At 41.3% G+C, this 26814-nt stretch overlaps 2 protein-coding genes and 1 long non-coding RNA gene across 3 annotated transcripts in view; 1 reads left to right on the top strand and 2 right to left on the bottom strand.

Annotated features, from left to right (window-relative positions):
* The first annotated feature begins 744 nt into the window (after positions 1-744).
* Positions 745-8083, top strand: LOC310862333 (microtubule-associated protein RP/EB family member 1-like). Its single transcript, XM_083770186.1, has 6 exons — positions 745-907; positions 3145-3290; positions 4350-4530; positions 5812-5906; positions 7324-7479; positions 8002-8083. Exons 1-6 carry the CDS (start codon positions 775-777, stop codon positions 8050-8052), a joined length of 762 nt encoding a protein of 253 aa, XP_083626312.1. The 5' UTR covers positions 745-774; the 3' UTR covers positions 8053-8083.
* A 5385-nt stretch (positions 8084-13468) lies between these two features.
* Positions 13469-14406, bottom strand: LOC310862334. Its single transcript, XR_014569558.1, has 2 exons — positions 14258-14406; positions 13469-14177 (listed from the first exon to the last, which is right to left on the bottom strand). It is a non-coding gene; the product is annotated as an uncharacterized lncRNA (long non-coding RNA).
* Positions 14407-16326: 1920 nt separating this feature from the next.
* LOC310861390 (uncharacterized protein) overlaps positions 16327-26814 on the bottom strand; it is a 52996-nt gene continuing 42508 nt past the window's right edge. Inside the window, exons 26-31 of the mRNA XM_083768811.1 lie at positions 26142-26201; positions 24851-24987; positions 23819-23995; positions 22383-22511; positions 21763-21812; positions 16327-17144 (exon numbers count right to left, since the gene is read on the bottom strand). Coding sequence (XP_083624937.1) covers positions 16588-17144; positions 21763-21812; positions 22383-22511; positions 23819-23995; positions 24851-24987; positions 26142-26201 — 1110 coding nt within the window. The 3' untranslated portion in view covers positions 16327-16587. The remainder of the gene's footprint in view (positions 17145-21762; positions 21813-22382; positions 22512-23818; positions 23996-24850; positions 24988-26141; positions 26202-26814) is intronic.

Below are 26814 nucleotides of genomic sequence, written 5' to 3' on the forward strand. Positions count from 1 at the left end.
CCTAAGACTTGGAGCCAGATATTGTCCTCTAGTTTCATATCCATGTGAAAGTTCTGGCAGAAAACGTGTATTTAGTCAACTATCTCCACTTTTCCATGGGCCTCATCACACGGACAACATTCTGTCCGGGTGAGGGGCCCGGAATGACTGATGGACTGAATTTAACGAAGCTCCTATTATCACCACAGACATCATTACAAACCAGGGAAGGACACATGTTTGGGCCACACAATTGACAGGTGCGTTTCGAATGATGCTGGTGGGTAATTAATCACACCACCTGCCAATTGTGTGCCCCATACATTTGTGAGGACATTTGTGCTTCATTCCGGGCCCCTCGCCAGGAGAGTATGCCGTCCGTGTGCAGCACATGGAAAAGTGGAGATATTTGAATATACATGTTTTCTGCCAGAACTTTCACATTGAGATATAATTTTTTTTTTCTTTTTTAATAATTGAGTGGCATAAAAGTAGTCCATACAATATTTGTCTCTGAGATGTAGTGGCTTGGAAGTAAAAGTATTACATTGGAAATACTCAAGCAAATAAAATAACATTCCTCTGCCTAAGTAGTAATTACAGTTTGAGTAAATGTACTTGGTTTACTTTACAGAACTGCAAACGTTTTGCTGCTGCTGTGCATGTACACACTGACTAGTGTCACCACTCACTGTGAGGTTTCCTGAAATAAAGCAGAACAGAATCGTTTCATCATCATGCTGTTTTTTTTGCCACCAGATTGCAGGTTTTTCCTCCTCCTGCTGTATAGCTCTGATGGCAGCGGTCAACGTCCACTCCACCTCAGTGACCACCGACAACCTGAGTCGCCATGACATGCTGGCATGGATCAACAGGTGTCTACAATCGACAAGTGTGCGCTACTCCAAGATAGAGCAGCTGTGTTCAGGTATAGGATTGCAATGGTGTTTGACGTCGACAGTAACCATGCAAAACAAGAAGTCTGACGTGGCTTTTTGTACTAGTTAAGTTTTTCATAATGTATTTTGTTGTCCTCTTGTCGACATGTCCACTAGACTAGAGCTATTTTTCCTGTTAACCTACCGGTATTAACCTATTATAGACATGAAAACTTAAGTTTCTACAGCAGGCTATATCATTGGTGCTTTCCTGGTTCAAATGTGTGAATGTAAGACTCGGAGAGAGGAAGTGTAACGCAGGCAGCAATGGCAATAGTTTGTAAAGTGGGAAGTTGTGATTCTACTGTGGCAGCACTGTTTATAAACAGAAGTGCTGACAAAAAAACGTCATTAGGTTATAGACTGACATTTAAAACTGCTTTAAAATGTCGTAGGCAACACAACTGTAGAGAACATCAACAATAAAAGATATACCCGCACGCAGAGGTGGATAGTAACGTACTTAAGTACAATACTTAAAGGTATATTCAGTGATTTCACTTAATTCAAATATCACTTATTTTTTTTGTTTTGTTGTGATAATCCTCCCTACTATAGAGTGTGCTGGCCATATAAGGAGTTCCTCCCTGTCCCCAGTTAACCCCTGGGGGTCAAAAAACCTTAGGTTTCGTTTTTGACTCTCTATCCTGATTGGACGAAAGGCTGGGTCCCACAGCCAAAAACGAAACCTAAGGTTTTTTGAGTGAAATCACTGAATATACCTTTAAGTACATTTACTCAGTTACTGTCCACCTCTGCCCACACGTACACACTGCCACTTTCACGCTAGTATTTATAGTGGAGGAGCTTAGGGATATTTTGCGCAAATTCGTCTAAAAGCGCCAAATTTGCACAGATGTAGCCCAGGCCATGATCTAATGATTTCGCTAGGGCGCCCGAGCTGGCGACCTTCGGGGGCGCCACAGAGACCAAATCCATATGGAAAGTTTGGCCACCATTAACAAGTTAAAAATGTCTAAATTTCATTATGCTTTAAAGGTATATTCAGTGATTTCACTTAATTCAAATATCACTTATCTTTTTGTTTTGTTGTGATAATCCTCCCTACTATAGAGTGTGCTGGCCATATAAGGAGTTCCTCCCTGTCCCCAGTTAACCCCTGGGGGTCAAAAAACCTTAGGTTTCGTTTTTGACTCTCTATCCTGATTGGACGAAAGGCTGGGTCCCACAGCCAAAAACGAAACCTAAGGTTTTTTGAGTGAAATCACTGAATATACCTTTAAGTAGCATGTGACGTGTCAAACTAGGGGACTTTCATGATTCTGAATCCGTTCCAAGCATTAGTTTTGCACAAAAAACGGCATTACAAATGTGATGAGGGCATCACATTTGGGCAAGTGGCTATGGAAAGGATTCAGAATGACACGTCATGTCATGCTACTTAACCCATTTAGACCTGAGGCCGATAAAAAAAAAAAAAAAAGGCTTCTAAATCCCTATGTTTCTATGTCCGTGGTGCTCAACCTTTTTTCATATCAAGGACCCCCAGATCTATCTGAATTCGGCCGCAGACCCCCATATGAAAATATGTAGTTTCAGGGTCCGCCCAGAAGCAAGGGTATGAGTTAAAACGTTCATTGTGAAAACATATATTCAAAGATTTGCCACATTTTTTTAACGACTTTAAAAAAATGGCAGATCTACAAGCTTGTAGTGCGGCACTCAGTGCATAATGAAAATGTGAACAATTTGCCTTATATAGGTTGTTAATGGTGGCCATATGGATTTGGCCGCTGCAGCAACCTCAAAGGTCGCCGGCATGGACGCCCTAGATAGAGCGTACCCATGGTACATCTGTGCACATGTTGGCGCTTTTAGACAAATTAGCTTATATCTCTCTAAGCTCCTCCACTGTAGGAGCAACGCTTAGGTCATGTAGACCAAAGTTCAAACGGGCTGTCAAAATCACTAAATTCAGACAAAGTTCAAACAGGCTGCCAAAATCACTAAATTCAGACAAAGTTCAAACAGGCTGTCAAAATCACTAAATTCAGACAAACTGTACCGATCAGAATAGACCTGTTAATCACACGTTGAAACACGTGTGAGTATACTGATTTACTCAGGAAATATACAAATGGAACCCATTTGTATATTCTCAGTTGCATTAGTGGAGGGTTTTACGGGGGGGGGGGGGGGGGGGGGTCTGTGGCCTGTAGTTACTGTATATGTTAATTAAAATACATGATGTCTGTGTTGCTAACAGGTGTAGCATATTGTGTGATCATGGACATGCTCTTCCCTGGATGTTTACCGCTGAAAAAAGTCAAATTGCAAGCCAAGCTAGAGCATGAGTACCTCCAGAACTGGAAACTTGTACAAAACAGTTTCAAGAAGTTGGGCGTTGACCGGGTAAGTACTGGCATAACGTCACTGTTGGGCAGAAACTTTGTATTTCAAATGTCTTTCTGTCTGAAAATATAATTCCCTATTTCTTAATTGGTGTAGCACAATCCTCACAACATGTCAAGATGCAATGCATTTAGAGTTTGTAGTTTTGCTATTTTGTTTTGTGTGAAAGTAGTCCATCTGTATAGGTTTTAGAAATGTGTTAAATCAATGAAACATATTAAAGGGATATTTTACTTATAAAAACTCTAAATTCAGGTTTTTTAAGTTGCTTGATTCAGTATTTGGATATTTGATATTCATGTTCAGACACGCCCCCTTCCTACACTACAAGCTCATTGTAACTTCAAACCATGATAGATTCATCAAACACCCACGGGTATTGTCCTAATACAGGGATGTCAAACTCAATTACACGGTGGGCCAAAATAAAGAAATTGGTAGAGGTCAAGGGCCGGAATGTGTTTCAACACACGGGCACCGCAGTCAGGAGGACGTCCCAGGCAAATGGCTAAAAAAGTAATGCATTTAAAACTGAAAATGCATTATTATTAAGCTCAGTTTCCTGTTCTATGATCCTCACAAAGCAGGACTTGTAGTATTATGGTCCGTGCAATATACCAGAGGGCCAGTTCTAATACTAATTAAATATCATCCCGCAGGCCAAAGACAGGCTGGGTGCTGGGCTAAAGACCTGATGAAGATCAAATGATCGAAACGTTATCAGAAGTATTTTGTACCTAATATGGTGTGCGGGCTCCATCCATCATCTACTAATACATGAGGGAGCCATGATTTTTATTATATCTTTTCTTTTCATTAATTATTTTGGAAAATGAGAAATTAAATGCAGTAAATCCCTTTGACTAAATAACTACACTGGATCCATTTGAACATTTACTTTACATTTGGACATGCAAGGTTTCCACCGACAGCAATGATATTCTCTGTATTGTGAAGGTCTTCTTTTCAAATTTGATATATATTACAAAATGATTCCCATCCAATTGATTATTTTACTGTTTCAGCGAGCGCTTCATTGTCTATTTCATACATTTCCAGGGTGTCCCGGTGGAGAAGCTGGTCAAAGGGAAGTTCCAGGACAACTTTGAGTTTGTCCAGTGGTTCAAGAAGTTCTTTGACGCCAACGACCACGAGGACCGTGAGCACAACCCTGAAGAAGCTGCGTCCGTCCAACTGGCTGCTCTCGCTGCCAAACCTCCCCAGAAGGCCACGTCGGCAGGTCAGGATGAACCATTTTTAGTTTTTACCAAGTTATCATTTATGGCAAAGGGGACTTCAAATTGTTTTCAGGCCAAGGACCTCTTAGCTGAGATAGATGAAGCAGGGACCCCCAGACTTGTCTATCATTGTGGCCTTGTGTTGGATTCATCCGACTACCCAATATTCCGACCATAGAGCCCCATACTGAACATATTCTTTATTTAGATACTTGGTAAGCGTTTTATTGTATGCAACATTTTAACTACTTTCAATGTAGCATCCCGACTTTCGGAATGTCATTAGGCGAACATTTTCAAACGTCGTCTCTTTTCGCCCCAAACAATGACAAAAATGCCCCTTTCTTTCTGAAATTACGCCTGTGAATGCTTGCATGCACACAGTGACAATAAAATGGTATTCTGATCCTGCGTCATTGGGTTTAAATCAGGCTTTACATTGTTGTATAGTGGTATATCCTGCAGACTGATTCAGCGGGTTCAAAATGTTTGTTTTTGGCTATACTACAGGGATTGTTGGCAACGCCCCTGGCAGACCATCGGCTTCCATTGGTACTGTGGCGACTGGTTTGCAACGCATGCTGGGGTTTGGGGTTCACTTGTGCAGTGGTGATTGGTGTTCGTTCATGCTGGGTGGGTCAGGGCAGTGGTTCTCAATTGTATTTGGCCACGGACCCCCTCCTGAAAACACTGTCGGGGACCCCCAAAAGGGAAGATTATTATTATTATTATATATCTTTTTTTTTAATTTGTTTGGAAAATAAAAATAAAATAAATTAAAAAGTAATTGAAAAAAACACAGCCCCTTTGTGTATTAAAAATTACTTTGTCAGTCACCAGAACCAATGGTTCCGGATCCTTAACCGATTCCCTCATAATGGTCCTATTCCTTAATGGTCCCTAATTATTCATTATATTTTGATGAACACAAATTCAATCGTGCATACAATATTATTTGCACAAATGTTCTCGTCAAAGTGAGGTCCAGGGATCCTCTGGGACACTTGAGGAGGGGGTTCCAAATGTACCCTTACAAGTCTGTAACGGTTAGTTATGGTGCAGGTCATTGAAATTAAAAGGTTTGAGAGCCACAGATTCCGGTTCCTCAATGTCGGATCCGGTTCCTTCGGTTCGGCATCCCAACAATACTTGGACAAAATACATAAAGTAAAAAATGGCAGTTAACATAATGGACGTGAGGAAATGCAATGCTGTGTAAACGTAGTGGAGCATAAACCAGCAAATGCACATTGTATTTATTAAAGTTCTGTCTTCAAATCCAGCACCTAGAAAGTCTACCCCACAAACCAACCGCCCGGGACGCAATTCTCCATCCACGGCACCGAGCCAAGACGACAACACAGACCTGAAGGAGTTGGTGAGTCATTGATGGCAGTTGTACACGTTTTCACCTGCTCGCTGGAATTCAAACTCATTTTATTCATGTATTGACCAAGCTGGTCAAAATGTCTTCTTAATGAATTCCAATGTGCAGAGAGATATGTTTGCTTTTTCATGATATAGACTAGTCATTGTATTCATGTTTGTGCATGTGGTGCTGGAGGCAGACTGATGGCTCAGTTTGAAAGGCTTCCGCTTAACGGTGTGTACGTTTGTGTAACTGTGTGTGTGTACATTGGAAGAGCTGAAAAATGCAAAGAAAACAAAGAATGCCCCCACCACATTTTGCCTTTGTGTTCGCATGTAAAGTCCTACTGTAAATCAACCCTGTGTCTGTACCTTTTTATACGTTGGCTATTCAAAAATAGATCTACAAGCTCACAACGACTCACTTCATGCTGTACACATCTGCTATTATTTGAAATGTTTTGAGAATAATCTCTTCTGGGGCTCCCTGACAGCATATAGCACTGGCGAAGGTCTTAGAACCGAAACCTTTGCTACTTTTAATTGCAATATATATATATTTTTTAAAGGGATAGTTCAGATTTTTTTATATATACTTGCCATTAATATAGTGGTTGCAACTGTATTCATTGATTGCCCGAGTCCCGTGGTGAGAGTTCTGCTCTGGTTTATTAAGTAGTTCCGGTCATTTTGTGGGGGGCACTGGGGCCACGCAGTAAAAGTAAATTAATCCACAAAACGAACGTAATTTTGTTGACCTATTTCTAAAATATTAGCGCGACTTTAGTTCAACTTTGACCCCTCCATTACATGGAACTATTTTTTTGGACACAAAAAACATAGTTCTGTGTGATAGAGTAAACGAAAGTTGCACTAATATTTTAGAAATGGGTCAACAATACAAATTACGTTCGTTTTGTGGATTCATTTACTTTTACTGTGTGGCCCCCAGTACCCCCCCACAAAATGACCGGAACTACTTGATATTTCACCAAAACCAGAGCAGAACTCCCACCACGGGACTCTGGCAATCAATTACGTAATACAGTTGCAACCACTATATTAATGGCAAGTATTTCATACAACTTAAGTAAAAAAAATCTGAACTATCCCTTAAGTCTCTGTCTAAGGAGTTTTCCTTAATTATTATTTTTTTTATACAGTGAGCGGGTCTTTTTCTGTCACGTTTTCCTCTGTTTTTGAGACCACTGCTCCTAGTAGTCAATTTTGAAGAAAAAAAAGGACGAAGAAAGGCGCAACAGTTTTCTCAGTGCTCCCTGACATGCAACATCTTCAGACGGGAGTCAAATATATCAATTTGGAAGTCCAAAACGACAGGTTTGAGAACCAAACTAGTATCTGTGGTTGTTGCCGACAAGACGCGATCTGCAAACCTAAACGTGGCCTCTTCCTCCTCTTATGTCCAGAGGGAATCCTTGCGGTCAGTGCTGGCCAACTCCACCCAGGAGAGAGACTTCTACTTTGGGAAGTTGAGGAGCATCGAGATGATCTGTGAGGAGCCGCAGGAAACGGAGGCAGACCCCACCCTGCAGAAGATTAAAGACATCCTGTACGCCACTGAGGTACGTAAGCGCTATCTAACACAATGTAAGGAGCAGTGGTGTAAGACAGTAACCCAAGTGCAATTTTGAGGTCTTTGGACTTTACAAAGACCGTGGGCTGCGGTGTCTATGGGGTAGAGTGGCTGGATGGTAACCACAAGGTTGCCAGTTCGAAACCGGGCTCCCCCAGAGTTGGTGTCGAAGTGTCCTTGAGCAAGACACTGAACCCCTAATTGCTCCTGATGTGCTGGTTAGTGCCTTGCATGGTTTCCGCTGCCAGCAGTGTGTGAATGGGTGAACACAATCTATATGTAAAGCGCCTTGGATAAAGGCGCTATATATATAAATGCACCATTTACCATTTACAAGAGTACAATACATAATTTTACTACACTACATCTCGGAGGCGAATGTTGTACCTTTACTATAGGGGTGTGTGGTCTATGTGTGTGGCCAGCATCCGCCCAGACCCCAATTTGAGACTCTGTGGTTTACATGTTGCTAAAAAGTAAAAACAGAATGTGAATAATTGTTTCTTCACAGGAAGGGTTCATTACTCCGGAAACTGCAGAGGAGGAGCCAGAAGAATTCTGACAATATCTGAATTGGCACATGGCAGAATCACAATAAATAAAATGAATTACAAATGTATTTCGCAGCTCATGTCTTCATAGTGGTTTGTGAGTGGGGTACATTCAACTCGGGTACTGTACCTAAAGTAGGTACTTGTAAAAAATAAGAATACACTAACTATTTAGCAATTTTGAGATGGGCTACTTCTACTTTACGAGTGTTGTCCATCTTTCAACACTTTATACTTCTACTCCACTACATCTTAAGAGTCACATATTGGTCTTTTAATCTGTTGCAATTATTTGATAACTTTGGATATTAGTTACTTTGCAGAAGTTATTATTACTAATATACTATTACCATTTTTATAGTTTGCCATTGGAAAAACATGAGAGAAATAAAGGGAAGCTCCGCACACTCAGATCTGCACACAATCAATGTATTTATATAGCAAGCTTTCGGTCTACTGGCCTCCTTCAGGCATAGTTTGCCATTGGAAAATGGCCAATCTACATTGTGGATAAAAATCTAATCTTCAGTATAAAGCCATTCGGTGTGGAAGAAAAAAAACGTGCTCAGGCCAATATGAAGTATATTGTTTGTGCAGCGTTACGTGCTCAGGCCAATATGAAGTACTGTATATTGATTGTGCAGCGTTATATGCTCAAGGCAATATGACGGTAAATGTGTTGCTAAATGGCAGACTTGATTGAGCACATTGCAATGTGAGAACTTTGACATTTTTGCCCGTGTAAAATATTCACAGGCACATAAACCCAATTTGGAATATTCACATATTCAGAGAAAAGGTGAATACAGTACTTGTAATCCGACATTTACACTGTGTATAATTTAACTATACATTTTCCAATATTACAAAATTGCAACCGGTTTTGTCTGTAGCAAAAAGGAATTATCACTTGGAGGTGTGAAAGCAGGATATATTGCAAGATGTCAGACAAAGACGATACATAAAGAGCAAATACTTACAAACATGTTTGGGGACACTGGGAACAGAATACATTCACAATGAGGTCTAAAACACACAAAACATCCCCATTTGACTTTCACGTTTCACACAAACACCATGAATCACATACGATAGGTATGATTTGGCCCTCAGCGAACATTTGGCAACAGCTCAACAAGAGCAGTTCAAAGACTTCATTCATATTCATTGTAGCAGAATTATTGTTCCATATTCTAATGCAGGGGTTCTCAACCCGTGGGTCGCGACGTCGCCAAATCATTTTGGGTTTTTATTTTAACTGACACGGCCAAAGCATTTCTGGGGGTCCCCAGCCAAAAAACGTTGAGAACCCCTGTTCTAATGAATACCTGAATGAACCCCTGTTCTAATGAATACCTGAATGAACCCCTGTTCTAATGAATACCTGAATGAACCCCTGTTCTAATGAATACCTGAATGAACCCCTGTTCTAATGAATACCTGAATGAACCCCTGTTCTAATGAATACCTGAATGAACCCCTAATGTTTAGTATGGGGCCCCGGCATGTAGAAACTGCCGGATGCTAACTTGCATATGTTGAGCAATTTTCCTAATCGCCATAATTAGCTTTAATGACTATCATCACATAGGCTATATGGACACTATTTCAGATGACATAGTCCGAGACTTTAGTCATATTTTTGCAGTAATCAGTCTTAGAAGCACCACATTTGGCACAGATGTAGCCCAGGGCATGCTCTAATGATTTAGCTAGGTGGGGCCAGTGTGTCAGTGTAAAAACCAGATAAATGAATGTCCTCTGACTGCATTGAGTCTTCTGCTCACTTTGAATGACTGTTGTGTGACCTACGTCACATTCACAGGAAAAGAGGGAGCTGTTTTTCCTTTATTTTGTGACGATGGAATGTCACAACAAATGTGTGAGTCTGTCGCCCTCTGCTGGACAAACATCGGACAATAATAAACATCCACGGTTGAGAGAGACAGATCGACACAACATTTGTCACACCATAAACACAAAGTTTGCCACTAACTCTAATCCCAGGTATATAATTTTAGGTAGGCCTATATAATTTTACCCAATATAATAGCCTACATTCCTTAAAAGCCCTATATTAAATTACAGCACACCCACAACACCAGAGGGAGTGCAACAAACCATGTACAACCCAGATTCGGCACAAACAAGGGACTAAATTATTTTCGCTCCTATGCCACCAAAATGTGGAACGCCCTACCAACAGTCATTAAGACACGTGAATCCTTTGACTCCTTCAAAACCGCTCTCAAAGGGCACCTACGGGCGGCTGCGAAACTGGCCCCTATAAAATCTGAATCCACCACCCACCCCCCCCTTTTCCCCTCACTGTTTATGTTTCTTTTCCCTTTTTGCTTCCTTTATGATGAATTCCTGTTCTGTTCTTTAACTATATAGAAGTATCTATTTGTACGTCTCTAAATGTTTTGATGAATTTAACAAAGTGGACCCTGTTGTAAACAAGTGTAATGCTTAATTGGGTCGTCCACTCACAGTTAACAGTCTTTGTATTGAGTTTGTGCTTGAAATGTACTGTACTATTATTTTATATTAACTGTGGTCATTCTGTGTGCACAGTCTGTGTTTTGCTGGTGAATAATTAGATGGCTTTTGTTTTATTTAAGGCTGTGATTACTGTTATCGGTGTGATTGGCAATTAATGAATTGTGTGTATTTAAATGTTCTAAACACAGAGTTAAAAATGTCATCCGCTCTTCAAACAGTTCCACATGGATTCAGATGAAGCTCAGTGAAGCTGTTGAAATAACTTTGAGGACTTTAAGGACCAATATAATTCTATTGATTATTTGTAATGGTTTAATTCCTGAAGGTTCAGTTACAGTTTCATGTAAGGGTCCATTTGGTTCCATGTGTATTGTGTTACACTCAGAGTTACAGTTATATTTTATATATTATATTATATTAAGTTTTTTTTTCTTCTTTAAAGCAAGAAAATAATTATAGCCTACATCAGGGTACCCCAATAGGCGGCCCGCGGGCCATTTGCGGCCCACAGAGCGCCCCCTTGTGGCCCATGAAAGAATTAAAAAAAAAAAAAAAAAAATGTTCTTTTTCTTTTCTTTTTAAGGGTCCCAGATATAAATGGCATTAAATGGGGGTCAGTAGCCTATGCATGTCAAACTGGGCATCCTTTTCAAATGGGGTCTTGCCCTGAAAATTAATTTTCAGGGCAAGACCTCGACCTCGCGCGTGCAGACTCGGCCCCCAGCCTGGTACGCTAGTCAAAATATGGCCCTTGAGGAAAATTAATTGGGGAACCCTGGCCTACATGTATTCCAAGTTCCACATTCCAAAAACATCATTTCATGCATTACAATACATAAATGTAAGAAGTTTAAGAAGCTTAGGCTAAAACGAACGCAAGAGAACGTTTGATAAGAAAGAAGGAGATGAAAATAGCAGATCTACAAGCCACTCAGTAGGCGTTCCCGCATAACTTCTGGGTATGATGATGATGTCATACGCATTACCCTCTATTCTGTGGGGAACCTTCAGCCAAAAATAGCAGATCTACAAGCTGTAGGATGACTATGTTTGGCTACATTTGGTGTAGACAGAAAAGAAGCGGTCCAAGTACAGAGACAACTAGTACAGAGACAACTCAGGTCCAGTTTAGTAAGTCTAGAGGGTTTAAGAGTTTAAATAACAAGCTGTATTATAGTGTGTATATGAATTAATTTTAACAACCTGTATTCTATCTACTATATATTTATATATGAATGTATTTTAACAACCTGTATTCTACTATATGTTTATATATGTATATGAATGTATTTTAACAACCTGTATTCTATGTTTATATATGAGCTGTTTGAACTGATTTTGAAGGATGTGTCATTGATTGATTCCATCAATTGGTTCAATAATGGACATGTCTTTACTTTACGAATAAGGAACAAAGTGTGTCTCCTATCAGTTCAATAACGGACATGTCTTTTAGTTTACAGATAACAAAGTGTGTCTTATTGTTGTTTCCAAACAAGGGACCGTTCCTTATTCCTTAGTCAGTTGGCGACCCAATATATGGCTATTTACATATACAATAAATTACCCAATTGACCCAAAAGTACAAATGAAACAAAGGATTTCATTGCTTACGGTATTGAAAGTAGTCCATTAGGCCATTGGTTCCCAACCTTTTTATACTGAAGTACCACCTCAGAAAATGTTTGGCTCTCCAAGTACCACCATAATAACTGATGTTAGATGTTAGGGTAATTAATGGGAACTGACCCATGAGTAAAAACAAAACAAAGGTGGATTTCATTGCTTACAGGAATGAAAGAATTCCATTAGTTTATGCCAGGTGAGTCCAGTGCAACGCGCCTCAGAAATCAACGGGAAGTGTTGGAGAAATAGAATCAATATCCGGTCAGTGCGTTCAGTGTCTGTTTCTCGCTTCAAATGTATTCAGAAACATTCTTGAGATGTTTAGCTGTAAATTACATTGTTTGTTTATACATGAAATAATAACGTGTGTTCCGATTGGATCCAACGTAGTTCTTATTGTGGACATGTTGTCACACTATGAATATTAATACACAGGAACAACGACAGACTGTCAACAAATAGCGGCGCCACGATTATGAAATCATGACCGATATCCCATTATTTGCAGGGTCATATCTGCCGACACCGATTGTGACCGATTCCGATATCATACAGAGGACCACAATGGAAACAAGCCTAGGCCCTATGGGTGCTTGGCCCAAAGCCTGTTAATAAAGTATTAAAGCAATCAATAAATAGCCTATACTCTTTTCCAAGTGTCTGTTTTCACAACTGAATGACTGAATGAGATGAGTACACAAATTAAATGTAGAAAAATGTAAAGTTTATTTTTACTTAAGATTTTACATCATATTTCATGTGGCTTTTGTTCTAGACTAGTGGCCTATTCCTATTCATGCTACCGATTAATCGTGCATCCCTATCAACAATCAATTTATTAAACAATTATGACTTCTACACATGATCATACAATAACATGTGAAGAATGAGAATGATATCAAATGAATATTCAATGAAACACAATAATGGAACGAGTGAGGAAATTATGATCTAATAATGAATCAATGAATACACTGATTGATTTGAGTTAATTAACAACACATTTAGTAGATGTGTGAATCCAGAGTGATTGACATGAAGTCTAGTCAACAACATGATCACAGCAGTAGGAGAGCAGACGTTAAGTCTAGTCAACCATTTCTCATGATTCTGAAATCATTGCAAGAATTTGTTTTACACGTTAGTTTGTTACTAGACACATTTACAAACACATTGAAATCATTGCAAGCATTTGTTTTAGAAAACTTTCTTGTGAACACCGCACTTTGACTTATGGTGCGTTACCGGCTTAAATCGACATCATAAAAAAGTAGAGAGGTCGCACACACCAAGAAACTAATTCAAGCTGGTTTATTTCTCCATTTCATGGGGACAAACGTTTGGGCTAACAGCCTTCTTCAGTGTGAGGAGTTGTGGGAGTCAAGTCTCTTTTGAAGGAGTGGTGACGTTGTGCAGGTGCACACCATCACTAATCATCACCTCACAGTCACACCCAAGGTGTGATTACAGACGGGATAGATACAAGATATCAGTATCTATTAACAATAGTCAATACATTTGCCCAATATATAGAAATATCAAATATACAAATATACAAATATTATACAAAGATTGAACACTAATGAAAGTGGCTGAGGACATCGGGCATTACTGCCGGTTACAGTCATTAGAGGAAAACGATGACTGTTTGTTTGGGACCTCCTTGGACTCCCATTCCTTTGTCCAAGCTGATTGGACGGTGAAGTCAGCTGGTGGAGGGTTGGTCTAGATGGAAGTGGAGCAGTGGGGGGTGTAGATGTCTGCATGGTAGATGACTGAAGACAGGGACTGTGTTCCTCCACCTCACAGCTGCCTTTGATACCGTCTTGCACAAACAGCTCACAGTGAAACTCACAAAGACCTCACAGTGAAACTCACAAATCTGCTGACCAACCGGAGGTTCAGAGTTCACCTCGGACAGAACACAGGCACACAGAGAACACAGAAAAATGGAGTCCTGCAGGGTCCAACCCTATTCAACCTCTACGCAAAACGACCTATTCATCTGTACAGACAACATCTGTTTGGCATTCCAAACCACCAGAACTTGACCCTCTGGAACAGGTGCTCACTGAAGACCTTTACAAACTGGACCAGTTCTGCAAAAAGCCCAGCTTCCAGTGTATTCCATCTCCACAATGCTAAAGCTGCCAGAGAACTGAACATCCATCTGAGTGGACTCAAGATAAAGCTGCCAGAGAACTGAACATCCATCTGAGTGGACTCAAGATAAAGCTGCCAGAGAACTGAACATCCATCTGAGTGGACTCAAGATAAAGCTGCCAGAGAACTGAACATCCATCTGAGTGGACTCAAGATAAAGCTGCCAGAGAACTGAACATCAATCTGAGTGGACTCAAGATAAAGCTGTCAGAGAACTGAACATCTGAGTGGACTCTAGATAAAGCTGTCAGAGAACTGAACATCCATCTGAGTGGACTCTAGATAAAGCTGTCAGAGAACTGAACATCCATCTGAGTGGACTCAAGATAAAGCTGCCAGAGAACTGAACATCCATCTGAGTGGACTCAAGATAAAGCTGTCAGAGAACTGAACATCCATCTGAGTGGACTCAAGATAAAGCTGTCAGAGAACTGAACATCCATCTGAGTGGACTCAAGATAAAGCTGCCTCTAATCCAACCCACCTCGGTGTGACCCTCGACAGAATCCTGTCCTTCAAGGAACACCTGAAAGGGAACGGCAGTGAAGGTGAAGTCCAGAAACAACCTGCTCTGCTGCAGCCTCCACACTGAGCTCTGCTGCAGCCTCCACACTGAGCTCTGCTGCAGCCTCCACACTGAGCTCTGCTGCAGCCTCCACACTGAGCTCTGCTGCAGCCTCCACCCTGAGCTCTGCTGCAGCCTCCACACTGAGCTCTGCTGCAGCCTCCACACTGAGCACCAGCAGTTACTCAAAGGATGCTTCAAAAGGTAAAAAAAACTCTCCCTGTCTACCAGGTCAAAGGTCAAAGACTCTCCCCATCTACCAGGTCAAAGGTCAAAGAATCTCCCCATCTACCAGGTCAAAGGTCAAAGACTCTCCCCATCTACCAGGTCAAAGGTCAAAGACTCTCCCCATCTATCAGGTCAAAGGTCAAAGACTCTCCCGTCTACCAACACATGCAGACATCTAGTCTAATGTAAGATCTAAAGCTCCCTGTGGTGATGACTCATTTATACCATAGAGTTTGACATTAATATGGATCTGCCCACGGACCCCCATGTGAACATATTTGTACCAGGGACCCCCATGTGAACATATTTGTACCAGGGACCCCCATGTGAACATATTTGTACCAGGGACCCCCATTTGAACATATTTGTACCAGGGACCCCAACACAAGATTTGTGTTACAATTTTCAAATAGCCTATATATATTTACAAAAATACTTTCTTATTTTAAATCTGCATCGCAAAACATTGTGAGATCTGCTGTTTTCAAATAGCCAGTGTGTACATATAGGGTTAACATTTTTGAACTGATTTTGAGACCACTGTTTCTTTTGTTTTATTTTGACATCAAATTTAGATTTTATTTTAGTCAGTCTTTTGAATGAAGCTTCATTTAGTTTTAGTCATATTTTAGTCATCTGAAATGTTTTAGTGTTAGTCTAGTTTTAGTCGACTAAATATAAGATGTTAGTCGACTAAATCTATACAGGTAATTTAGTCGACTAAATTTTATTTGGGTGGGCCTTGGCGTCGTAATGGGTGATTTTACACTCGGTGCATGCTGAAAATAGCCGATCTACAAGCTTGCAGTGCGACGCGTTGTGAGCTTGGAGATCTGCTATTTTCAGCATGTAACCAAGCATAAAATGACTTGTCTTTTAGTTCTACTGGATCTCTTCTCCACCCTAAGATTTTAGTCTAGTTTTCATTTGATGAGGAAATTGTCAGTATTGTCTTATAGTTTTAGTCATCATGTTAGTCTTCCTTAGTGAAGGTGGTCGGCGAACATTTTCCGTCATAGTTTTAGTCGACAAAATCAACACTAACTGGTTCTCAAAGTGTGGTCCAGGGTCCCCCGGGGGTCCTTGAGGGGGTTCCAGGGGGTCCTAGAAGCTAAATGATCAAATATTAGCCATATCTTACTTTACTACTATTTGAAAATATCAGATCTACAAGCTCACAATGCATTGGGTCAAAGGTCAAATGCATGGGCGGGGTGTTGACATGACAACGTCCAGGAGCTGTAATGTGTGATGTCACTGTGATGCTTATATACATCACCACGATGATGTCACCGTGATGTCATGAGTTGCTCATGCCCAAATATGGAGTCCATGATGTCAGACTCGGCTATAGTGTCAAAGTACCCCGTGGTGACGGTGGTAACCATGACAACCTGCACTCACTCAAACATGTTGAGTAACCATGGCCACCTGATGATGTCACCCTCACATAGAGCCTCTATCTCTGCCCACACAGACGCACTGAGGTGGAGGAGTAGGGTAACCCGAACCCAGCATAGAGACGTTGAGTGGGCGTGTTCTGGAAGGTGTACAGGTGTCTCAGTGAGTCAGAGCACACTGTGTAGAAGGACAGAGTCCCAGCGGGACGGTCCACATACACTGATACTCTGTTGGAGCCTTTAGAGGCAGAGACAGGGAGGACAGTCTGCTGTCCGTTGTGTCTGACAGAGTACCTGGAACCATCATCACCACCACAGTACAGACTCCAGGACTTGTCATTCCATCCAAGCCCACAGTCAACACCATATCCTTTCCTGCTGATTGTTCCGTCGGCTACTCCTATAACAACCCGTCCACTGCACTCTACCTCCCAGGAACAGCGTCCAGTCACACTCTGTGTACTCAGAACCTGATAAAAGTCATCAAACCTGTCGGGGTGATCAGGACGCCGCTGACCCCCTGAACCCCCTGACCCCCGTGTGACCTTCCTGTTGTCCTCAGACAGAGAGAGGCCTCTGTATGCTGTGTTTGTGTCCAGTGTGAGACGCTGGAAATCTGATGAGAAAACAACACAGGAGACATTAAATACATCATTCACTGACTGACACACACGCACAAATGCACATGCACGGTCGGACCCTTGCGCGCGCACACACACACACACACACACACACACACACACACACGGTCGCACACACACACACACACACATGCACGGTTGCACACACACACACACACACACACACACACACACACACACACACACGGTCGCACACACACACACACACACACATGCACGGTTGCACACACACACACACACACACACACACACACACACACACATGCACGGTTGCACACACACACACACACACACACATGCAGGGTTGCACACACACACACACACACACACACATGCAGGGTTGCACACACACACACACACACACACACATGCAGGGTTGCACACACACACACACACACACATGCAGGGTTGCACACACGCACAGTCACACACACACACACACACACGTGCAGGGTTGCACACACGCACAGTCACACACACACACATGCGCGGTCACACACATGCGCGGTCACACACACATGCGCGGTCACACACACTCACAGTGACACACACACAGTCGCAGTCACACACACACTCACAGTCACACACACACATGCGCGGTCACACACACACACACACACGGTCACACACACACTCACAGTCACACACACAGTCGCAGTCACACACACACATGCGCGGTCACACACACACTGTCTGTCTGTCTCTCTGTGTACGTGTCTGTCTCTATGTGTACGTGTCTGTCTCTCTGTGTACGTGTCTGTCTCTATGTGTACGTGTCTGTCTCTATGTGTACGTGTCTGTCTCTATGTGTACGTGTCTGTCTCTATGTGTACGTGTCTGTCTCTCTGTGTACGTGTCTGTCTCTATGTGTACGTGTCTGTCTCTCTGTGAACGTGTCTGTCTCTGTGTACGTGTCTGTCTCTATGTGTACGTGTCTGTCTCTCTGTGTACGTGTCTGTCTCTATGTGTACGTGTCTGTCTCTATGTGTACGTGTCTGTCTCTATGTGTACGTGTCCGTCTCTGTGTACGTGTCTGTCTCTCTGTGTACGTGTCTGTCTCTATGTGTACGTGTCTGTCTCTCTGTGTACGTGTCTGTCTCTCTGTGTACGTGTCCGTCTCTGTGTACGTGTCTGTCTCTCTGTGTACGTGTCTGTCTCTATATGTACGTGTCTGTCTCTATGTGTACGTGTCTATCTCTCTGTGTACGTGTCTGTCTCTATGTGTACGTGTCTGTCTCTCTGTGAACGTGTCTGTCTCTCTGTGAACATGTCTGTCTCTATGTGTACTTGTCTGTCTCTATGTGTACATGTCTGTCTCTCTGTGTACGTGTCTGTCTCTATGTGTACGTGTCTGTCTCTCTGTGAACGTGTCTGTCTCTATGTGTACGTGTCTGTCTCTATGTGTACGTGTCTGTCTCTCTGTGTACGTGTCTGTCTCTATGTGTACGTGTCTGTCTCTCTGTGTACGTGTCTGTCTCTCTGTGTACGTGTCTGTCTCTATGTGTACGTGTCTGTCTCTATGTGTACGTGTCTGTCTCTATGTGTACGTGTCTGTCTCTATGTGTACGTGTCTGTCTCTATGTGTACGTGTCTGTCTCTCTGTGTACGTGTCTGTCTCTATGTGTACGTGTCTGTCTATGTGTACGTGTCTGTCTCCCTGTGTACGTGTCTGTATCTCTGTGTATGTGTCTGTCTCTCTGTGTACGTGTCTGTCAGTGTTGTTTTCGTCGACTAAAACTGAGACGAAAAATGTTCGTCGACTACCTTTTTTCACTGACAAAAACAAATGGAAACTAAATGAAAACTAAGCTATGATGACTAAAACTAAGACTAAATATATTGACAATTTCGTCGACAAATATAAACTAGACTAAAATGTTAGGAAGGGACTAGTAGACAAGAGATCCAGTATAAGTCATTTTACACTTGGTTGCATGCTGAAAATAGCTGATCTACAAGCTCACAACGCGACGCAACGCGACGCGTTGTGAGCTTGTAGATCAGCTATTTTCAGCAAGTGTAAAAACACTCATTACGACGGCATCAAGACCCGCCAAAATACATTTTAGTCGACTAAATCACCTGTAGATTTAGTCGACTAAAATCTTATGACATTTAGTCGACTAAAACTAGACTAACACTAATACATTCCAGGTGACTAAAATGTGACTAAAACTAAATGAAGTTTCAGTCCAAAGACTATGACTAAACTAAAATAGAAATTTGCTGCCAAAAACAACACTGTATTATTATTATTATTATTATGTGTACGTGTCTGTCTCTCTGTGTACGTGTCTGTCTCTCTGTGTACGTGTCTGTCTCTACGTGTACATGTCTGTCTCTCTGTGTACGTGTCTGTCTCTCTGTGTACGTGTCTGTCTCTCTGTGTACGTGTCTGTCTCTATGTGTACGTGTCTGTCTCTATGTGTACGTGTCTGTCTCTCTGTGTACGTGTCTGTCTCTATGTGTACGTGTCTGTCTCTATGTGCACGTGTCTGTCTCTCTGTGTACGTGTCTGTCTCTATGTGTACGTGTCTGTCTCTATGGGTACGTGTCTGTCTATGTGTACGTGTCTGTCTCTATGTGTACGTGTCTGTCTCTCTGTGAATGTGTCTGTCTCTCTGTGAACGTGTCTGTCTCTATGTGTACGTGTCTGTCTCTATGTGTACGTGTCTGTCTCTATGTGTACGTGTCTGTCTCTATGTGCACGTGTCTGTCTCTCTGTGTACGTGTCTGTCTCTCTGTGTACGCGTCTGTCTATGTGTACGTGTCTGTATCTCTGTGTACATGTCTGTCTATGTGAACGTGTCTGTCTCTATGTTTACGTGTCTGTATCTCTGTGTATGTGTCTGTCTCTCTGTGTACGTGTCTGTCTCTATGTGTACGTGTCTGTCTATGTGAACGTGTCTGTCTCTCTGTGTACGTGTCTGTCTCTATGTGTACGTGTCTGTCTCTCTGTGTACGTGTCAGTCAGTGTTGTTTTCGTCGACTAAAACTGAGACGAAAAATGTTCGTCGACTACCTTTTTTCACTGACAAAAACAAATGGAAACTAAATGAAAACTAAGCTATGATGACTAAAACTAAGACTAAATATATTGACAATTTCGTCGACAAATATAAACTAGACTAAAATGTTAGGAAGGGACTAGTAGACAAGAGATCCAGTATAAGTCATTTTACACTTGGTTGCATGCTGAAAATAGCTGATCTACAAGCTCACAACGCGACGCAACCCGACGCGTTGTGAGCTTGTAGATCAGCTATTTTCAGCAAGTGTAAAAACACTCATTACGACGGCATCAAGACCCGCCAAAATACATTTTAGTCGACTAAATCACCTGTAGATTTAGTCGACTAAAATCTTATGACATTTAGTCGACTAAAACTAGACTAACACTAATACATTCCAGGTGACTAAAATGTGACTAAAACTAAATGAAGTTTCAGTCCAAAGACTATGACTAAACTAAAATAGAAATTTGCTGCCAAAAACAACACTGTATTATTATTATTATGTGTACATGTCTGTCTCTATGTGTACGTGTCTGTCTCTCTGTGTACGTGTCTGTCTCTATGTGTACGTGTCTGTCTCTCTGTGTACGTGTCTGTCTCTATGTGTACGTGTCTGTCTCTCTGTGTACGTGTCTGTCTCTATGTGTACGTGTCTGTCTTCGATGTGAACGTGTCTGTCTCTATGTGTACGTGTCTGTCTCTCTGTGTACGTGTCTGTCTCTATGTGTACGTGTCTGTCTCTCTGTGTACGTGTCTGTCTCTGTGTACGTGTCTGTCTCTCTGTGTACGTGTCTGTCTCTCTGTGTACGTGTCTGTCTCTATGTGTACGTGTCTGTCTTCGATGTGAACGTGTCTGTCTCTATGTGTACGTGTCTGTCTCTATGTGTACGTGTCTGTCTCTATGTGTACGTGTCTGTCTCTATGTGAACGTGTCTGTCTCTCTGTCCGAGCACGGAAAGCTGCAACGCGGTAACTCTGTCATTTCTCAACCATTTCGGACGCGCAAAGGCTTGCCAGAACCGTCCCGGCCCCCTGGGTACGTTCCTGGGGGTCTGGATGTTCCGGGGACCCCCACACGGTAACTCTGTCCTTTTCAAAGTACAGCATAGAGCACAGCCCACTACAATACAGTACAGAGCAGTAACTATACCAATAAATGTATAGTTGCACCGCTCAGTTCACACAAGTGTGATTTTTATTTCCAGTTGTCTCGTATGGCGTCAAATGGAGCGTGGAACAATGCAAATGATCAACACGGAGAACACTTGTGACTTTCTAACAAAAACGAGACACACCTGTGATCCGCACACATCACGGCTCTGCACCACCTTTCATGCATTGCACGTCACAATTGAACTCATGCCAAATATAGACGAAATACATGTTGTTTACGACCAGGTTAGTGAATGAGGCCCATTGTTTCTGTCAAACCACATGTGACCTCATCTTGATGGTGTTAAGGACCAGGCCAAGAGCACAGAGTAGAGAGCACAAGAGTTTTCAGGACAACATCAACCAAGTATACAACAGTGTATAAAATGTTAACGTGTGATGTTGACACAGACAGACAGATACTCACGTTTTGAAATGAGTGTAGAATTAAACCCATCTTCTCCTCCATGTTTCACTCTGTAGGAAGTAGAACAACAATGCATCAATGTCTGACTGTCTAACACAACGTCTCCACTAGCTGACACTACAGTGTTTCACTCTGTAGGAAGTAGAACAACAATGCATCAATGTCTGACTGTCTAACACAACGTCTCCACTAGCTGACACTACAGTGTTTCACTCTGTAGGAAGTAGAACAACAATGCATCAATGTCTGACTGTCTAACACAACGTCTGCACTAGTTGACACTACAGTGTTTCTCCTATCATTATCTTGGCCCTGCAGCTCATCCAGACATACTCACTGCTGCCCAGTTTGGATCTCATCACCTCCTCAGACTCCACCTTAACCCCTATAGCACTCCATTCTCCTTTTATACCTTCTTGATGCAACGTTACTATGCACATATATCTTGGATATGTCTTGTTCTTAATTTAGATTATTTTTGTTGTTTAGAGTACACATTTTTAGAGTTTCTTTGAGGCACTGCATTGTTCTCTCTGCATGCATGACGTTGTGTCAGAGTGAATACACTGTAAAGGGAAACACTGCACTGTCCAACATGGACACAGCCCAAGTCTACTCACTTGCAGTTCTTCAGGACTGAATCATTCACCACGTTGAGGCTCAGGTCCAACTCTCTTAGGGAGGGATTAGAGCTTACAGCTGAGGCCAGAGCTTCACAGCATCTCTCTGACAAGAAGCACTGAGCCAGTCTGAAACACCAGATGGAATCATACATGAATGAATGAATGAATGAATGAATGAATGAATGAATGAATGAATGAATGAATGAATGAATGAATGAATGAATGAATTAATTAATTAATTACTGAATGAATGAATGAATGAATGAATGAATGAATGAATGAATGAATGAATGAATGACACATTTATAATATGCATTATACCTGGATTTAAAACCTGCTTCAAGGACTCTCTTGTCCCACTTAGGGTGCCTTCACACCTGGATGTTTTAGTTCCATTAAAACAAACCCTGAACCCCCAACATAATCATATTTGAACTGGGACCCCCAAAAGACTTATATATTGAACTGGGACCCCCAAAAGACTTATATAATGAACTGGGACCCCCAAAATACTTATATATTGAACTGGGACCCCCAAAAGACTCATATATTGAACTGGGACCCCCCCCACCCTTAGAAGCACTTACATTACATTAACCATTACATTAAACCTGCAGCAAATCTAGGGTTTATCTCTAACCTGTACACATGACCATATACATATGTTAGCGTGATGATTAAGTTTAAAACGAGTCTGGATGTCATCTTGAATGAGATTAAAAACGGATGATTTCTGTAATCAGTAGCAGCTGTGTTTGGACGGACGCGCAGGGATGGGACTCAAACGGGTGAGCTTCATTTTTATTGGCTTTCATTGATGTGTATCTCTACACGTCATCAGTCATCACGCAGCACCTTTTAGTTTGAACTTTTAAGGAAGTAATTACATTTTTATTTTTATGGACTTGATATAATTAAAAACACACACAAATGAGAATTTCGGCATGCATCCATTGTTAGGTATGCCAATATGATGACCACGGATATGCTCTAAAAGTGTTTCACTACACCTTTAATGTGAAAATATTACCAAACTACAAGCTCACAAAACCTCACAGTGAGCTTGCAGGTCGGCTATTTTCACGATGTTTGGCTCTTTCTTCCGTAATATTAGTATTATTATAATATAATTTAGAAGGTCGATAACTGTGGCGTAGCTACAACGGGTCGCAAGTCAAAAATAGCCGATCTACAACTCCTCTACGCGTTGTGAGAAACTCTGTTATATGATGAAGTAGCCGATATTCACCTTAAAGGGATATTACACTTTTAAACATGTTTGGGGTAATTTTAACATCTACTCAGGGACATAGGCTTGGGTTAACATGATATCAAGCTTATTAATACATTCTCACGACAGCATTCATATTATATTCACATAATACAGTACATAGTAAAACAGAAGTGATCAAAATATGGTAAATGTATCTTACTTTAGAACTTCCAGTCTACAGTGTGGGCTCTTCAGTGAAGCACAGAGCAGCTCCACTAGTCCTGAGTCCTGCAGGTCGTTTTCACTGAGGTCCAATTCTCTCAAATGGGAAGGATTAGAGCTGAGAGCTGAAGCCACAACTTCAACGTCTGTCTGTCTGAGTTTACAGCCAGCAAGTCTGTGAATGCAGATTAAATAAGAGATTATCAAAACAAATTATACCTAAACAATTATTTGAACTGAGGACCCAATACCCTGACAAGCAAGAATTGTAGGCATTTAATTTAGTTTGACTCGGCTGCACAGATACATGTTGTGTTTGCGTCTTCCGTAATATTCGCCAATTTACCAAATTGGTTTTAAAAATGTTTTAAAAGTCATTAAATTGTACCTTTAGAAATGTGCAGATACTAGTCTGTATACACTTAAACTGTATGTTGGTGTGTTTACTGTTGAGTGAGAAAACCACACTAGTTGCACATTAAGCTAATCCTCTGGGGACCCCCTTGGGGGTCCAGACCCTCAGTTTGGGAACCACAGACCTAGACTAATAGAATGATAATTGATTAGTACAGTAGTTAGATGCAGACTATTGATTATGTATTAATGCGTACCACGGTAAAGCTCGATAACTGTGGCGTAGCTACAAGGGGTTGAACGTCGAAAATAGCCGATCTGCAAGCTCACAAGTGTTGTGTCCTCGACGCGCTGTGATTCAATTTAGTTCAATTTTATTAAAGTGTCGACTCACAACAAGTTGTCTCAAGACACTTTACATGTAGAGCAGAGAACCAACATAGATCCCACCCTGAGCATTAAGACATTTGGAGACAGTGAGCTTGTAGATCAGCTATTTTCGGTGCGCAACCACGTTGTATGTCGAAGTAGCCTATACATTTGCCTTAAAGGGATATTACGCATTCAATATCAAGCTTATTAATACATTCTCACCACAGCATTCATATTATATTCACATAATACAGTACATAGTAAAACAGAAGTGATCAAAATAAATGTGGTAAATGTATCTTACTTTAGAACTTCCAGTCTACAGTGTGGGCTCTTCAGTGAAGCACAGAGTCCTGAGTCCTGCAGGTCGTTTTCACTGAGGTCCAATTCTCTCAAATGGGAAGGATTAGAGCTGAGAGCTGAAGACACATCTTCAACGTCTGTCTTTCTGAGTTTACAGCCAGCAAGTCTGTGAATGCAGATTAAATAAGAGATTATAAAAACAAATTATACCTAAATAATCATAATCTGAATTTGGGAGACCCCTACCTGACAAGTAGGCCTACTTGGAATTATAGGCATTACTTTCAGTTTCACTGATACATATTATGAAAATAGCCAAACTACAAGCTCACAATGCCTCACAGTGACCTTGTAGATCAGCTATTTTCACAATGTTTGTGACTTTCTTCCGTAATATTTGACAATTTGGTTTTAAAAATGTTTTAAAAGTAATTGAATTGTACCTTAAATCCTAAACCACACCAAAGGGTCGGGTCGGGACAAAACCTTTTCTTTCTTTTTGTTTTTACATCAACCACACCAATGCAACTCAATGAGATTCATTGGTGTGGTTTATCTTAAAAAAAACCTTTGTCCCGAACCAACCCTTTGGTGTGGTTTGGGCTTTAGAAATGTACAGATACTCTGTATACTGTACACTTATACTGTTGGTTTGTCTACTGTTAAGTGAGAAAACAATGCTGCACATTAAGCTAATCCTCTGGGGACCCCCTTGGGGGTCCAGACCCTCAGTTTGGGAACCACAGACCTAGACTAATAGAATGATAATTGATTAGTACAGTAGGTAGATGCAGACTATTGATTATGTATTAATGCGTACCACGGTAAAGCTCGATAACTGTGGTGTAGCTACAAGGGGTTGAACGTCAAAAATAGCCGATCTGCAAGCTCACATGTGTTGTGTCCTCGACGCGCTGTGATTCAATTTAGTTCAATTTTATTAAAGTGTCGACTCACAATAAGTTGTCTCAAGAAATTTTACATGTAGAGCAGAGAACCAACATAGATCCCACCCTGAGCATTAAGACATTTGGAGACAGTGAGCTTGTAGATCAGCTATTTTCGGTGCGCAACCACGTTGTATGTCGAAGTAGCCTATACATTTGCCTTAAAGGGATATTACGCGTTCAATATCAAGCTTATTAATACATTCTCAACACAGCATTCATATTATATTCACATAATACAGTACATAATTAAACAGAAGTGATCAAAATAAATGTGGTAAATGTATCTTACTTTAGAACTTCCAGTCTACAGTGTGGGCTCTTCAGTGAAGCACAGAGTCCTGAGTCCTGCAGGTCGTTTTTACTGAGGTCCAATTCTCTCAAATGGGAAGGATTAGAGCTGAGAGCTGAAGACACATCTTCAACGTCTGTCTTTCTCAGTTTACAGCCAGCAAGTCTGTGAATGCAGATTAAATAAGATATTATAAAAAACAAATGATACCTAAACAATTATTTGAACAGAGGACCCAATACCCTGACAAGCAAGAATTGTAGGCATTTCATTTAGTTTGATTCGGCTGCACAGATACATGTTGTGTTTGCGTCTTCCGTAATATTCGCCAATTTACCAAATTGGTTTTAAAGATATTTTAAAAGTCATTACATTGAAATGTGCAGATACTAGTCTGTATACACTTAAACTGTATGTTGGTGTGTTTACTGTTGAGTGAGAAACCACACTACTTGCACATTAAGCTAATCATCTGGGGACCCCCTTGGGGGTCCAGACCCTCAGTTTGGGAACCACAGACCTAGACTAATATAATGATATTTGATTGGTACAGTAGGTAGATGCAGGATATTGATTATGTGTAGATCTGTTGCGTACCTCGGTAAAGCTTGATAACTGTGGCGTAGCTACAACGGGTCGCACGTATAAAATAGACAATCACAAGCTCACAAGCATTGCATCCTCGACGCGTTGTGAGTTTGTACATCAGCTGTTTATGGTGTGTAA

This window comes from Protomyctophum parallelum (assembly GCF_964188405.1).
Source record: "Protomyctophum parallelum genome assembly, chromosome: 7".
In the NCBI taxonomy this organism is placed as follows: domain Eukaryota; kingdom Metazoa; phylum Chordata; class Actinopteri; order Myctophiformes; family Myctophidae; genus Protomyctophum; species Protomyctophum parallelum.